This window comes from Dromaius novaehollandiae, chromosome 14 (genome assembly GCF_036370855.1).
Source record: "Dromaius novaehollandiae isolate bDroNov1 chromosome 14, bDroNov1.hap1, whole genome shotgun sequence".
In the NCBI taxonomy this organism is placed as follows: Eukaryota; Metazoa; Chordata; class Aves; order Casuariiformes; family Dromaiidae; genus Dromaius; species Dromaius novaehollandiae.
Window position 1 is genome coordinate 19,384,877 of NC_088111.1, and position 12,407 is coordinate 19,397,283.

Below are 12,407 nucleotides of genomic sequence, written 5' to 3' on the forward strand. Positions count from 1 at the left end.
TAATAACAACATTTTATTTTCAAAGAACAAAATTTGCCAGAAATACTGAATGTACCAATGAGTTAAAGAAGGTCAGAGCACAGGCAGATCTGCAGATAATTCTGTATTATGAAAAGAAGTGAGAATAAGTGAGAGGAAATGATTGGTAAATATGAGCTGACAGAACTTCACATATGTCCGTATAAAGAAATGGGCAACAATCCTTAGAGATTTGTAGCTAAGGTTGTTTAGAACTGAATGCTCTAAGACACTGCTTTCAGTTGCTTATAAACTGCAGCAAAGCAAAAAATATGACATTTTCCAGACCATGTATCTACCTATTGTTACTTTTTTTTTTTTTTTTTTTTAAAGAAAACTGTAAAATTCTGGAAATTTCAGGAAGCTTTTGCAAGATCTGGTTTCTGAGATAGAGTTTAGGAAAAATCCAATTTTGTCCACATTTAACTTCACTAAGATCTAAGTTTTTCCATACTGTTAAATAGGGCTTCTATTTTAGCAGAAGTGTTCTGTAAGGTTCAGAAACATCATTCGACAACCCCACAAATAATGACCCAATTTGGTAAAGTTAGAAGTTTTAATGAATGGAAGGGCAAAGAGACAATTTGATTATGCATCACACTGATCTGCACAAAGCTATTCAATGAAGTCTGCAGATTTCAGAAAATTTCAGAAATCCAGCATGCTCATTACTAAGATTTAGGAAGTAATACGTTAGGAATTGCAAACCTGAGTAATCTGAGACAGCTAGACCAGATTTTTCTGAAGAGAAACCACTGCCATAAGAGAGACCAGCCTGATCACAAGTTTTGGCAGCTGGTTCTGTCTAACACTACTCACTTGCCAAGGTGAGTTTGCAGATCTGCAGAATGTGGTAAAAGCTTCCAACCAACCAAATCCGCACCTATGGCAATGGCTTCCTGGGGGAACTAACAGCATTACTAAAAAAGTAATGGAGCCTGTAATAGTGCTGCCAATTCTACATATTCAAATCACTTTACTTTAATGTTGCTTTCCTTCCCTTTCCTCAATCCAATCTCAATTTTTAAATCTTCTAGATGAGGAATGGCAAACAATGGCAGACATGCCACTGAGAGCATGTGGGTAGAATCTAAATGGTACATATGAGAGGCTGGAACTGGGATATGTGGCATCCGAGAGATTTATGAAGGACAGCAACATTCAGACTCTATTAAATTCTGAATTTAGCAGCAGGAGTGTGTTTGAACAGAAGAAACATCCTGTTGACGAGTTGTGAAGGACAGAGCCTGCCAGCTCTCAAAGACTGCCTGACAGCATGCATGAATATTGTTCATTAATTTCTTATTACCTTCTATTTGGGAGAGAAAAATATAATTTCACACACTGTCCTTAGAAGATTGATGACCCTCATTTTAGGTTACAAAGTTCTCTTTGACACAGAAATATCTGAAAAAACACTCAACGGTTCCCTCCCTAGAGCCATTTCCTTTGACTCATCCACTTACCTTTTATAGAGAAGCTGTTGTCGGACTGACCTTGGAAGAAATCTGATCAGTGTGTGCTTTTTCTGCGGATCATTTAAAAAATCCTCGAGGCCATCCACCTAAAATTATTTTATAAGTTAATCAAAATGTGAAAGATAATTATCCTCTAAAGTATCAAGCTTTCCTATCAGAACTGTCTACACAAGTATTTTTGAGCAAATATTACTGCTTTTGTAAAATGGTTAAACATTATTCAAGTCCAGTAAAAGGCTACTAAGATGATTAAGGGACTAGGGCATATCTCAAATGAGGAAAGGCTGAGAGATCTGGGACTGTTCAGCCTAGAGAAGGCTATGGGGCGATCAAACCAATGCGTAAAAATTTCTGAAGGGAGGGTGTAAAGAGAATGGGGCCAGACTCTTCTCGGTGGTGCCCAGCGACAGGACGAGAGGCAACAGGCACAAACTGAAATACAGGAAGTTCTGTCTGAATATAAGAAAAAATTTTTTACTGGGTGGGTGACTGAGCACTAGAACAGCTTGCCCAAAGAGGTTGTGGAGTCTTCAACCTTGGAGATATTCAAAAGTTGTCTGGACAGGGTCCTGGGCAACCTGCTCTAGGTGACCCTGCTTGAGCAGGGGGGTTGGACTAGATGATCTCCAGAGGTCCCTTCCAACCTCAACCATTCTGTGATATTCATGTTAAACAACCAGATTATAAAAATCTCTTTGCAAAATATTAACTGAAGGATTTGCTGCATTACAGGGCTATACATTTTTACAGTGTGGCTGTAAAAGCAACTAACTTTTATTTAAAAAAAACTATCAATAACTAAAGTTTCTACTCGCTAGTGGCTAACTTTGTTAAAATAGACTAACAGGATATCTATTACTGTTTATAGGTACAGTAGATACTATCAGATTTTAAACTGAACCAAATGTGAAACAAAGAAAAAGCACTATACCTTGTAGCTGACTTGCACTATCTGAACAAAGATGGAGAGAGGCAAGCAGAGAAGAATGTCGCTGACAAGAGCCCATCCAAATCCAAACTCTCTATGAACTGGGAGAGGAGGGACATAGCGCATCCATGATGCATCATCCACATACACTAGGAACAAGAAGACTAGCTTAGACTCACACAGGGCAAACTTAACAGTTTGTTTGGACTCTGGACACAAGGAAACACAGAAATCTGAAACGAGGTCTACCTTTTAATCAAGCAGAACACATTTGGCAGTTCATAGACTGGAAATCTGAAAATTTAAAATGACCTAAAAATAATCTAACTCATAGATTTTCAATCTTTTTTGCAGTGGACTTTTGCAGTTTTTTCAGTTTTGGTGAGGACTCTTGAAAAGCACATTTAGGCCTACTGACAAAAAGTTTGCTTTTCTTTCTTAGCTTACACAGACATTTTAAAGCATGGCTGAAAACCACCAATATAATGCATTCTCATGTTCTGAAATATGAAAAGGATGCTCACATTATCCCCATCAAACTTATTTTTCCCCCAAGATAATCTGTTCCAAGGCTTAACTATCCTTCCAATGCCATTATTTCTTTTTCTATCCCCAGTAGCATGGAGAATAATCTATCAACTACTTCTAACATCCTTTTTCACCTGGAAAGACATGTATCCTCTCCCCCTTACTACATCTTCTTTTTGTGTAAGAAACATAAGGTGGCAACATTTTCTAGATTAGTTTAACAGTACTTATATAAGGTTATGGTTTCAGTGTGGACCTATCCCTACTGAAATTAAATTTTACTCTAGACTCTCTCTCCAATTATTTTAAGATCATTCCGAATTCAAATCCCACTCTGCAAATTAGTAGCAAACCTCCAGCTTGTTATCACTCACAATTTGAACCTACTTTATTTCATTATCCAAATAATTAGGAAAAATATTAATCTGGATTGGACCCAGAACAAAGTCCCTATATAACATTCAATCTGAGAACAAACCATTAATAATCTCTGAGTACTTTTTTTGAAGCATCAAGCATCTATGTTCCTACCTTAAAGCATTTTCACTAAAATCATATTCTCAGTTATGGAAATATTACACTGAAGCACAGCAAAATCTGTAGCAAAGCTGGGATGTGCCACCTCTCACCTGTTTCATTAGACAATTCTACTTCAGTCTCTTGTGCAGTGATTTCGGGATTCACCACAGTTGTCACACTTTGTGTAGTCCCATCTGTTGCCTCTGGTTGGGCTTGAAGTGCTGCAGCATTCACATCCAGCCCTTGCTTGTTGCCTTTTTTCTCACCATCACTACCTACTTTCTGTCGTGTTCCATTTAAAGGGTGACCATAAATTAAGTACCAGAGGAACATGTGGACCATTCTTAAACGGGGCATTTTGGGAAGAAAGCCAAGAGAACGCCCAAGCCCTGGAACTGGGAGGAAAGATTAAATACCAAACAGAAATAAAAAATGGATTAGAACAGGCAAAACAGCTAACTCTGCAAAACTGATGTGAAGAAAACTGGAAGGAAAGGTTGGCAAATGAAGGTAAATATAAGTGACAAATGGTAGTGAAGTAGTAGTAAATGAAAATGCTCCATTTCACAATTGTAAAGAAAATAAAAAGTTAAAAGACATTGGATAGTGGTCCCTAGCTGAGGCTGCCTCTAATGTAAGACATCTACAAAAGAAAAACAAAACCAAAAAATACATACATCTTACAAGGGCCCCACATCTGAAAGTGATTATTAATAATAGATGGGGAAGTGAAAGATGACAGAAAAACAAAGTTAAATGTACCTGTAACGGGGTGGTAATTTTTTAACTGTGTTATGCCCATTTTTTCATCAGTTTTCCTCGCCCGATTATTATTTTCAGCTTTACAAGAGCTTTCTTCTGTTTCTCCTGAATCAGCAGCGGCCTCTTGCCCCAAGTTTTCTTCCTCAGCATGCTCCTGGGATGTTGGTGTCTGGGGAACTTTAATCCTAAATTAAAACCATATAGCACTTTGGTAGAACTAAAGCAGATGCTCAAGCCTTATCTAAGTTGAACAGAGATGGCATTACTGAGGCTAGTGACTAAAAGAAATGCAAATCTCCTTTCTGCGAAAGGAGGACGGCTTTGAACTTGCTTCCATGAAATTACACTGAATAAGAATATTTTGAAGAAGAGGTCCTTTTATGGGTTTATTTGGAAAGATAAGCCAAGCAATAGAATTTATCATGCACAACCCTGTTCTCAAAGACATGAAAACAGCTTGATAGCAGACTCCTTGCCCTATATTAATCTTTCTAGACATATGGGGCAACTACAAACTTGTGATTTTCATTTGAGAATGCACAAACAGTCCCTGAAGAAGGGATCAAAATCTCATCTTAGGGAAGTGGCCTCCTTATGAGGCTACATCATCATGTTCCTTGTTTATGCTTTCTCTCCAAACTCTCTGCTGCTCAGGGGACTGGTGCTTGGACAATGATCTCAGCCTATGCTTATGACTAACGCGCTGAGAAGTAGAAGATGCAAACTGGAACTCCCTCAGATCCTCCCCTTCTTAAGAAAGCACTCAAACTACCAGATAGCAGCTCCAGCTCATCTTCCTTTGGTGACTGTTTTAAAGGAAAAGAGTAAACCAGTCTTCTCTACAAGGCACCTAAGGCTTGCAAATGAGCCAAAAATTGAAGTTCAAATCTTTAGCAAATTAGTAAGTTAACGTCTGTACTGTAATTGCTAGTGACACCAAGAGAAGACAGCCTCTCTGGAATGCATATGGCAAAAGGAGCATGGGGAAAACTAAACCTTGAAGTTGAGGCTTTAACCTTGAAGGTTAAAGTCCAAGGGATCAGAGTGCAGTTGCTCTTCTCTCATGATTCTGGGAGACATTCAGGATGTTGCTTTATCTTTGTGCTTTCATTTCTCTATTGCTAAGGAAGAGGCTAATTTTTCTTTTGCTTACTTTGTATTTATTTCCTCCATATAATTCTGCATGTACTAGATGTGATAAGCCAAGTTCCACACAAACCATACAGACCACTGCAACTTGCCTGTTTGCTGTGCTTGAATTGGAGATTCGGAAACGCACCTGCTCAATGGCACTTTTTACAAGGGGATCATTAGGACTCACAGAAGGATGAACAACAAACTCTACCTGTTTAGAGCAGCAGAAAACAAAAGATAGTTATGATGATATTGGCTCTTAATCTGCTGCATAATTTATCAGAGTTTAATAGCCAGTTAATTAAGGGTAGCTACAATGGATGCCCTATGCATCCTGTAAAGTTTTGATAATTCACAGTGGATCAAAAATCAAAAATCCCATTGTTTAGTTTGTACTATGAAGAGGCTAGGTCATATGGTCTCTGTACAAATAAACAGCTCTCTCATATGTTCAACCCTCTTTTCTTTTTTAATCTGAAATATTTTGGGAACAAAAATTTAAACTTGCAAATATTAGGCTGAAAAGCATGAATGAAATCCCATACTTCATAACACCAAACTAATCCATCAAGTTTTCATATGTGCTCTACAGTTACTGTGTAGCAGGTAATTTTCAATAGATTGTTTCTATCCCTGCTTATGAAGATATCACACTAACAAGTTACATGACAAGTGTCAGTTTTATAAAACGATATTAAACTACCGACATTTTACTTCCATAAAACTTCCATCAAAGGCAAACAATGGATTTTGTTAAAAAAAAAAAAAAAAGATGGATCACATACTATAAATTTCAACTCAGAAGTTAACTAATGGTTTCTCATATACCCCTAGATTTCAAAAGTGGATTAAACACAATTGTGTTGCAGCTTGAACAGTGCAGAGAGAGAACCATGAATTGTGTGCTTGACAAACAGCAGAACCTCTTAAAAGGGAGATTCAGAGATTTTTATCTCTAGACTATCTCTGGGTCTGGGAATTATCTGGAGCACAATAATTGAAAGTACTGATCTGGTTTTCATGTAGGTTGGTTTGGGACATGTAGCTTGTGGGCAGCTCAACTGTGAGTTCTGCTACAAAAAGTAAAGTCCTCCAAAATATTTCAGTAAAAAGGCCCAAAACACTTTGCTAAAGCAAAAGGACAAGAAAAGCTGTTTCTATTGCCAAAGTTTGAGCAGTCACCTTTTTACTAATGCCATCTTGAATGACTGTAGTACGATAGAGTCTGAGGAGTCCTTCTCGTGAAAGCTTCTGCACCAATCGGATGATAGACTTTTTGCAGCATTTGGTAGAGACGCCTTCTTGCTTCTCTTGATCCATGACCATTTTCTGAAGCCTAGAAGATACAAACAGCATCTTGCATTTTAAGCCCAGCAATGCTCCAAACTGCCCAACCAGTTCTTCCCTTGTAGTAGTCTGCAGGAGCACACTCAAACCCTACTATCCCTAACGCATTTCTTCATATACTTTTGCATAAGTGCTCCAGGCCCTTTTTCTGATTCTTTCAATCTTGGAAAAACAGTTCTGAACCTGTTGGCAGCACTGAAGGAGATAGCAAAGACTTGAAATATCTCCTAAGCCTGTTCTTGGACTTGGCTAGAGGACCTGTGATGATGCCATGCCATAAGACCAAGCTTTAGTTCCGCAGCACTTTGCAAGTGGACTAGATGACAGAAGTCTCAAAATTATCAAACTGGATGAGAATAATGCCATGGTTTCTTACTAAATTCCTTTGGAAAGCAACCCTGTATGAATTTATGTGCCAGGATCTCACATGCTGACATAGAAGATGGGATGGTGCAATCAAGATTTGCGACAACAGCGTCTGGCTAATCTGTAAGCTGGGACTCCAGCAGAGCACCAGAATTTTCATTTCTCTTTTAAGGGGGATCATAAAAGGCTGAAAGATGTTATAGCACTCAGGGAAATATCTCTAGTCCAGACAAGACAAGCCATGAGAAGACACATAACCATCCCACATAAAATGGAAAAAAAAAAGTAATCTTCTGGGCCACCGCTAGACTCCTGGTAGCCAATGATGACCAACTGACATGAGGATAAGAATCTCTACAATCAATGACAGAATTACAAAAGAATAAATTTTGAAACAAAGCAGAAATAAAATAAAACCTGTGCATATGAATGCAGAGAAGTGTTGCATCTTACTATGTAACGCCAGGCACTGGCATACTGTAAGGAGAAAAAAAAATAAAGCTCTCTGATCTCTACTGATTGGACATACGACATGTAAAAATTAATTTGTACAATCATCTGCAGAGAAATTATTATTGCTTCCAAACAGCTGATTCATTTTCAAGCTTCAGTATAACTGCATTACAGCCTCTCTCCCTCCTGTTTGCCATCCCTTTCAACGTTATAGAATGTAAAATACTGCCATCAGGGACAAGAAAAGCCAACAATGGAATAAGCACACATCATTGCTAAAGCAGTGATTATACTACCACAATGCATAAGACCCCTTTCAGATGATTTTCGGATAGACTCACGTGAACAAGCTCTCAATTAGCCGGAGGTTTCGGACAGCTTCCACAATGAGATTTCGACGCTTCAGCAGCCTGTATGTTTCATGAGATCGCTCCACTGCTGTTGCTCTCGATCGCTTTTCCTTCTTCTTTTGGCCACAGGTCTTTTCATGCACAGCATGGAGAAAACAAAAATTTTACTCAAATTATTCAACATCAGCAGCCTAATGTTAGCTCCTTATACAGTAGCACCTGAGCAACTCAGTGTTTTGATGTACTGATCTGTAACAAACCCTAGTCAACTAGGAATTATTATTTATCTGCCCTTTGCAGGCAGGGAACCAAGGCAGAAACTAAGACTTCCACATAGGTAGATGCAGAGATTTACACGCTGTCTGCCCATGCTCCTAGCCAGTTGAACTTAAGAGTGTTTTGGCATAGAAAGGTAACTGTATTAACATAGCACTGAGTCCAACCCAACATATCCTGCCTCTCAGAAAGGCTTCTTATCTCACACTCAGTCCTGTGGCAGTGAGGCTACACAGCTTACATGTCCAAGCCCATTTGCACCACCTGGTTTAGAGCAGGCACACCAGACGAAAGGCAGCATACATAGACAAAGACAAACATAAAGCTATGACATGCATTAAGTCAACACAGGGAATATGTAGAGCACCAAGGAACTAAACCCAGCACTGCATTTTGGATATCTACCTTCCTAACTATTGAAATATTTAAGATTTTAGGTTATAATTACACTGCACCCAAAATATGGATGTGGTTTCCTTAAGCAATTCCTAATTTAACTTTATATAGCTGCAGCACTCCTAGCAATACAGCTGAGGCAGCACAAGACTCAATGTGGCATGTTCAGGATTTTTAGCAGAAAAAGCTGTTTTTAACAAACTACATGTTTGGAAAGAAATCTCCATGCCTAAAAGAAAAATGGAATCATTACAGACTCTAACATTGAATATGCATAGAACCGCACGAGTGCACAGAAATATGGAAAGATGAAAAAAATGAAATTAAAAAAAAATCAGTCCCATAGATGAACACAAAAATAATACCTTGAAGACTTGCTGTAGACGTACATAACTATTAGCTCAGGCAGCCATACCAACAATAAAACGTTAAGTATTAAGACGTGTGATCTTACCCTGGGGTCTTCAAGCCTGACCTCCTCAACCACAGCCACATCCCCATCTTCATCAGTGGAATGAGCATAGGTGGAAAGACTGGACTCCTGCTTCAGAGCTTCCAAAGCAGAATTCTCCCCTGAAAAGTTGTCTGGTGGCTCATACTCTTCAGGAATACGAGGGGAAGGCAGCTTCTTCCCTACAGACTTCACAGCTGCTGGCTTTGAGCCTGGTTTAAGAGTAAAAAGACAGAAAATGGGCCTTGTAATTGTTCTGCTCTCACAAATTCCTGCAAACGTTCAGCTTTTCTCTACATTAAAGGCCTTCCCTTTAACCACCCAGGGTAGTGCACTTGCAAGCATTCTGCTACATTTTTCACATATCCTTTTTCCCTGCTCGGAGCAGTGATTTGATCATAAATGACTGCACTCAGTCTCCAAAAGTTAAAGAAAAAAAGTGAATTCTGGATGTGCAGTCTTCAAATTATGCTCCTCTCCAGGCAGAAGCCTCTTCCAGAGGCAGACTCTTACATGGCCATGAGGGGCCAGATTAGCTTATCCAGGAACTGCTGTCTGAAGAAAGGAGAATTTCTGTCCCACAGATTCTCAAGTTCTGCCAGAAACCTGACAGGAAGAGTTCTTACTCAAAGCAGAATGAGAATAAGGATTTGACAGTACTCCAAAAAATCTGCATCAGATATGGAGATCTGTTCTCTTCCCAGAGTTCCTTAAAGAAGTGGTAGGAACATGCAAAGGGTTACAATAAACCATCATATCCCCTCCAAACTCTGTCCTCAAGAGGTCGGCAGCTTTTACATAAAGAGGCTCTAAATCTCTCAAGAGAAAGATGAAGCAGTCCGCTTTGTGAGACATATTGTGTTACAATATGCTTAGGTGAATGAGGTTGAGGGTGAAGTCATCCCAAACCTCCTGCTTAGGTGGTTAGTCACCATCTTATCTGGTCTCAGTCAAGGCATCAGTATAGGGCTACATGTATTCATTCCACTTAAAGGTTTGTGTCAAATACACTTGCCTATGTACAGATGCAGAATAGAAGGCTCAACACCATACATTTCCAACTGGAAAAAAACACGGCTGAAGAGGGGAAAATTTTAGATTTGTTTCAATAAAAAAAAAGTCTTGTCAGCTCCTGTGTTATCTCCTGCACCTAAGACATTTGCATATCCAATGGAATAAAACAATGCATTTTAATGAGAGGCACAGCTCTCCTCTCTCCTTAGTGAGGAAGAAATAAAACATGTTTCAAGAACTATAAAGTCTGTCCAAACCCTCCCTGCAGTTTTCAAGGACTTTAAAAGATAAGCTCTACCAAGATGGTGCTCTCTAATGGACGTAACCTGAACTGTAAGATATTTTGAAAAACAGGGCCCATGAGACACCTTGTCAGTTCCTTCCAGAACAACTAAGGGAGATAAAAAATTTATTCAAGACTGCAAGTAGCTTAAGCCAACCTGGCTGCTAGCTGCCACGATCTCCCCGTTGTGATCATTCCCAGCCACATGGTCCTACCTTCTTCCTTGCAAGAGTTTTGAAAATTCATCTGGCCCTCTGCTGAATCATCTCAGCTCTTCAAGCCACCTGAAAAACTTCTGCATATCCAAAGAGCAAGGAAGGTGTGTGAGCCCATTTCCTTTGCATGGGACAAAGAGGAGAACTGACTTATGGTTAAGGAGAGGCAGATGTGTCTTCCCAGTGATTAATGATAACCAGAAGGTCACTCTGGCACACAGAGACACTGGAACACACTTCAACCCTGAGAATCCCCAGAGATTATCACACCTACAGTATTCCAAAACACAGCAAGGTTTGGGAAAACAAAACATCAAAAAGGCAAAGAAATACTAGAATAGATGTAAAAATAAATATAAGACCAAACTAAAACTTAATGAAAGCTAATAGCATATGAAATTTATAAAACGATCCATCAGAAAAATGCAGGATTCTCTCCAAATCTCCATGATCTACCTTTAGCTGGTGTAGACTGATGGGGACCACCTCGGAAATTTAATTTCAACAGAGAACTTGAGTTGGCCTTCTGACCTTTTCCTTTCTTCTTGCTGTATTTCACTTCTTCTTCATTGTCAGACTCTGAGAGAAAGGTGTCGTCTTCTCCAGGAGACATATCTTCCACAGGTGGGGAATCTTCTGGCACTAGACCCAAAGTAACTGTAGCTAACTGCTCACTTCGAGCCTTCTCTCTCTCAAACTGACGGTTTAAATCGCTCTCTTCTGCAAAAATGTATGAAATATACTTTGTTGTCCTCTGCCGACCTTCATCCTCCATAAAACCCTAAAAAATAGTAGGAACATTATTTTACTACCTTACTTCTCCATCCTTGCTGTCTGTCCTCCAGTGTCAGCAGTGGGAAAATTTTCCAGCTGTTCTCAGCTCATATCAAAATATCATTATCCTTTTTTCTAAATGACAAAAATTAACCAAACTCAGTGTATGAAAAACAAAAGAATATTCTGTTTGAAAAATAAATAAATTGGTATTACCTGCATATTAAAATGAAATGCCCACAATATGTGGGATGTAGAAACATCTAAGCAAAAACAAATACTATGTATTTAGATTGGAAATCTTTTTTTTTGGTTTGTTTTCCCAAGAAATTTTTCTACAAAATAACTGCAACATAAAGGTTACCTGACTGGATCAAACTTGGGTGAAATTGCTGTCACCCTGTCTGCTACATGAGGTGCTTTTAAGCATCTGGAAACCTGAACACTTAGCCTATCAATGAAGGAGCATTTCTTCTTCACACTTGACCTAGATAAAGTACGTTTAAGTACTCAGATGGTCTACACATTTTTTTTTTAAAACTCTACAGAACTTTTAACCAAATGACAAGATGTTATTAAAACAATGCTGTGCCTAAGGAAGACAGCAATTATTGAACCTTTGTGGAGAGGAGGTGTGTGTTAGAAAGCTAAAGTTTGTTCATCTGTAAGTCACACTTGTTGAAATGAAAATGAAATACATAATACCTGGAAATAAAGAGTTTAATCACCATAACCTCTGCAAAAGAATCTGATTTTTCAGAATTTATGGATACTTTCAAAAGGCAAGTAGATCCATAAATTTACAGCTACAGAGGGCCTCCTTCAGTAGAGACATCAAGGACAGTAACTAGTGCTGCAAAATAAAAGTTGTTTTATAGTCAAAGATGAACCAAAATGGATACTTTGAGTTGAGACACACTTATAAAGTATCATAAAGCCTCCATGAAGTAGGAGTCCACAGAAAATGCAGACCCCCTACATCACTTGGGTTACCTAAGTCAGTTACTGCTATCAGTGGGAAGCGACTGAGGCCAGCTGAAGCAGTGCTGAGGCCTATTTCTCTGGCCTGGCTTGTTTCGGAGGGTAAACCTGCTTCACAGTGCTGAAGACAATAC

At 39.0% G+C, this 12,407-nt stretch overlaps 1 protein-coding gene across 2 annotated transcripts in view; it reads right to left on the reverse strand.

Annotated features, from left to right (window-relative positions):
- The window catches only part of GTF3C1 (general transcription factor IIIC subunit 1), a 57,179-nt gene that overhangs the window by 30,042 nt on the left and 14,730 nt on the right, over positions 1-12,407 (reverse strand). Inside the window, exons 9-17 of one of the 2 annotated variants that reach the window (XM_026107711.2) lie at positions 11,050-11,299; positions 9,010-9,218; positions 7,875-8,014; positions 6,550-6,703; positions 5,475-5,578; positions 4,234-4,418; positions 3,582-3,866; positions 2,428-2,573; positions 1,485-1,582 (exon numbers count right to left, since the gene is read on the reverse strand). In XM_026107711.2, the coding sequence (XP_025963496.1) occupies positions 1,485-1,582; positions 2,428-2,573; positions 3,582-3,866; positions 4,234-4,418; positions 5,475-5,578; positions 6,550-6,703; positions 7,875-8,014; positions 9,010-9,218; positions 11,050-11,299 (1,571 nt within the window). Of the gene's footprint in view, positions 1-1,484; positions 1,583-2,427; positions 2,574-3,581; positions 3,867-4,233; positions 4,419-5,474; positions 5,579-6,549; positions 6,704-7,874; positions 8,015-9,009; positions 9,219-10,974; positions 11,300-12,407 lie in introns of both variants that reach the window. The other variant, XM_026107710.2, reaches the window with a different exon arrangement.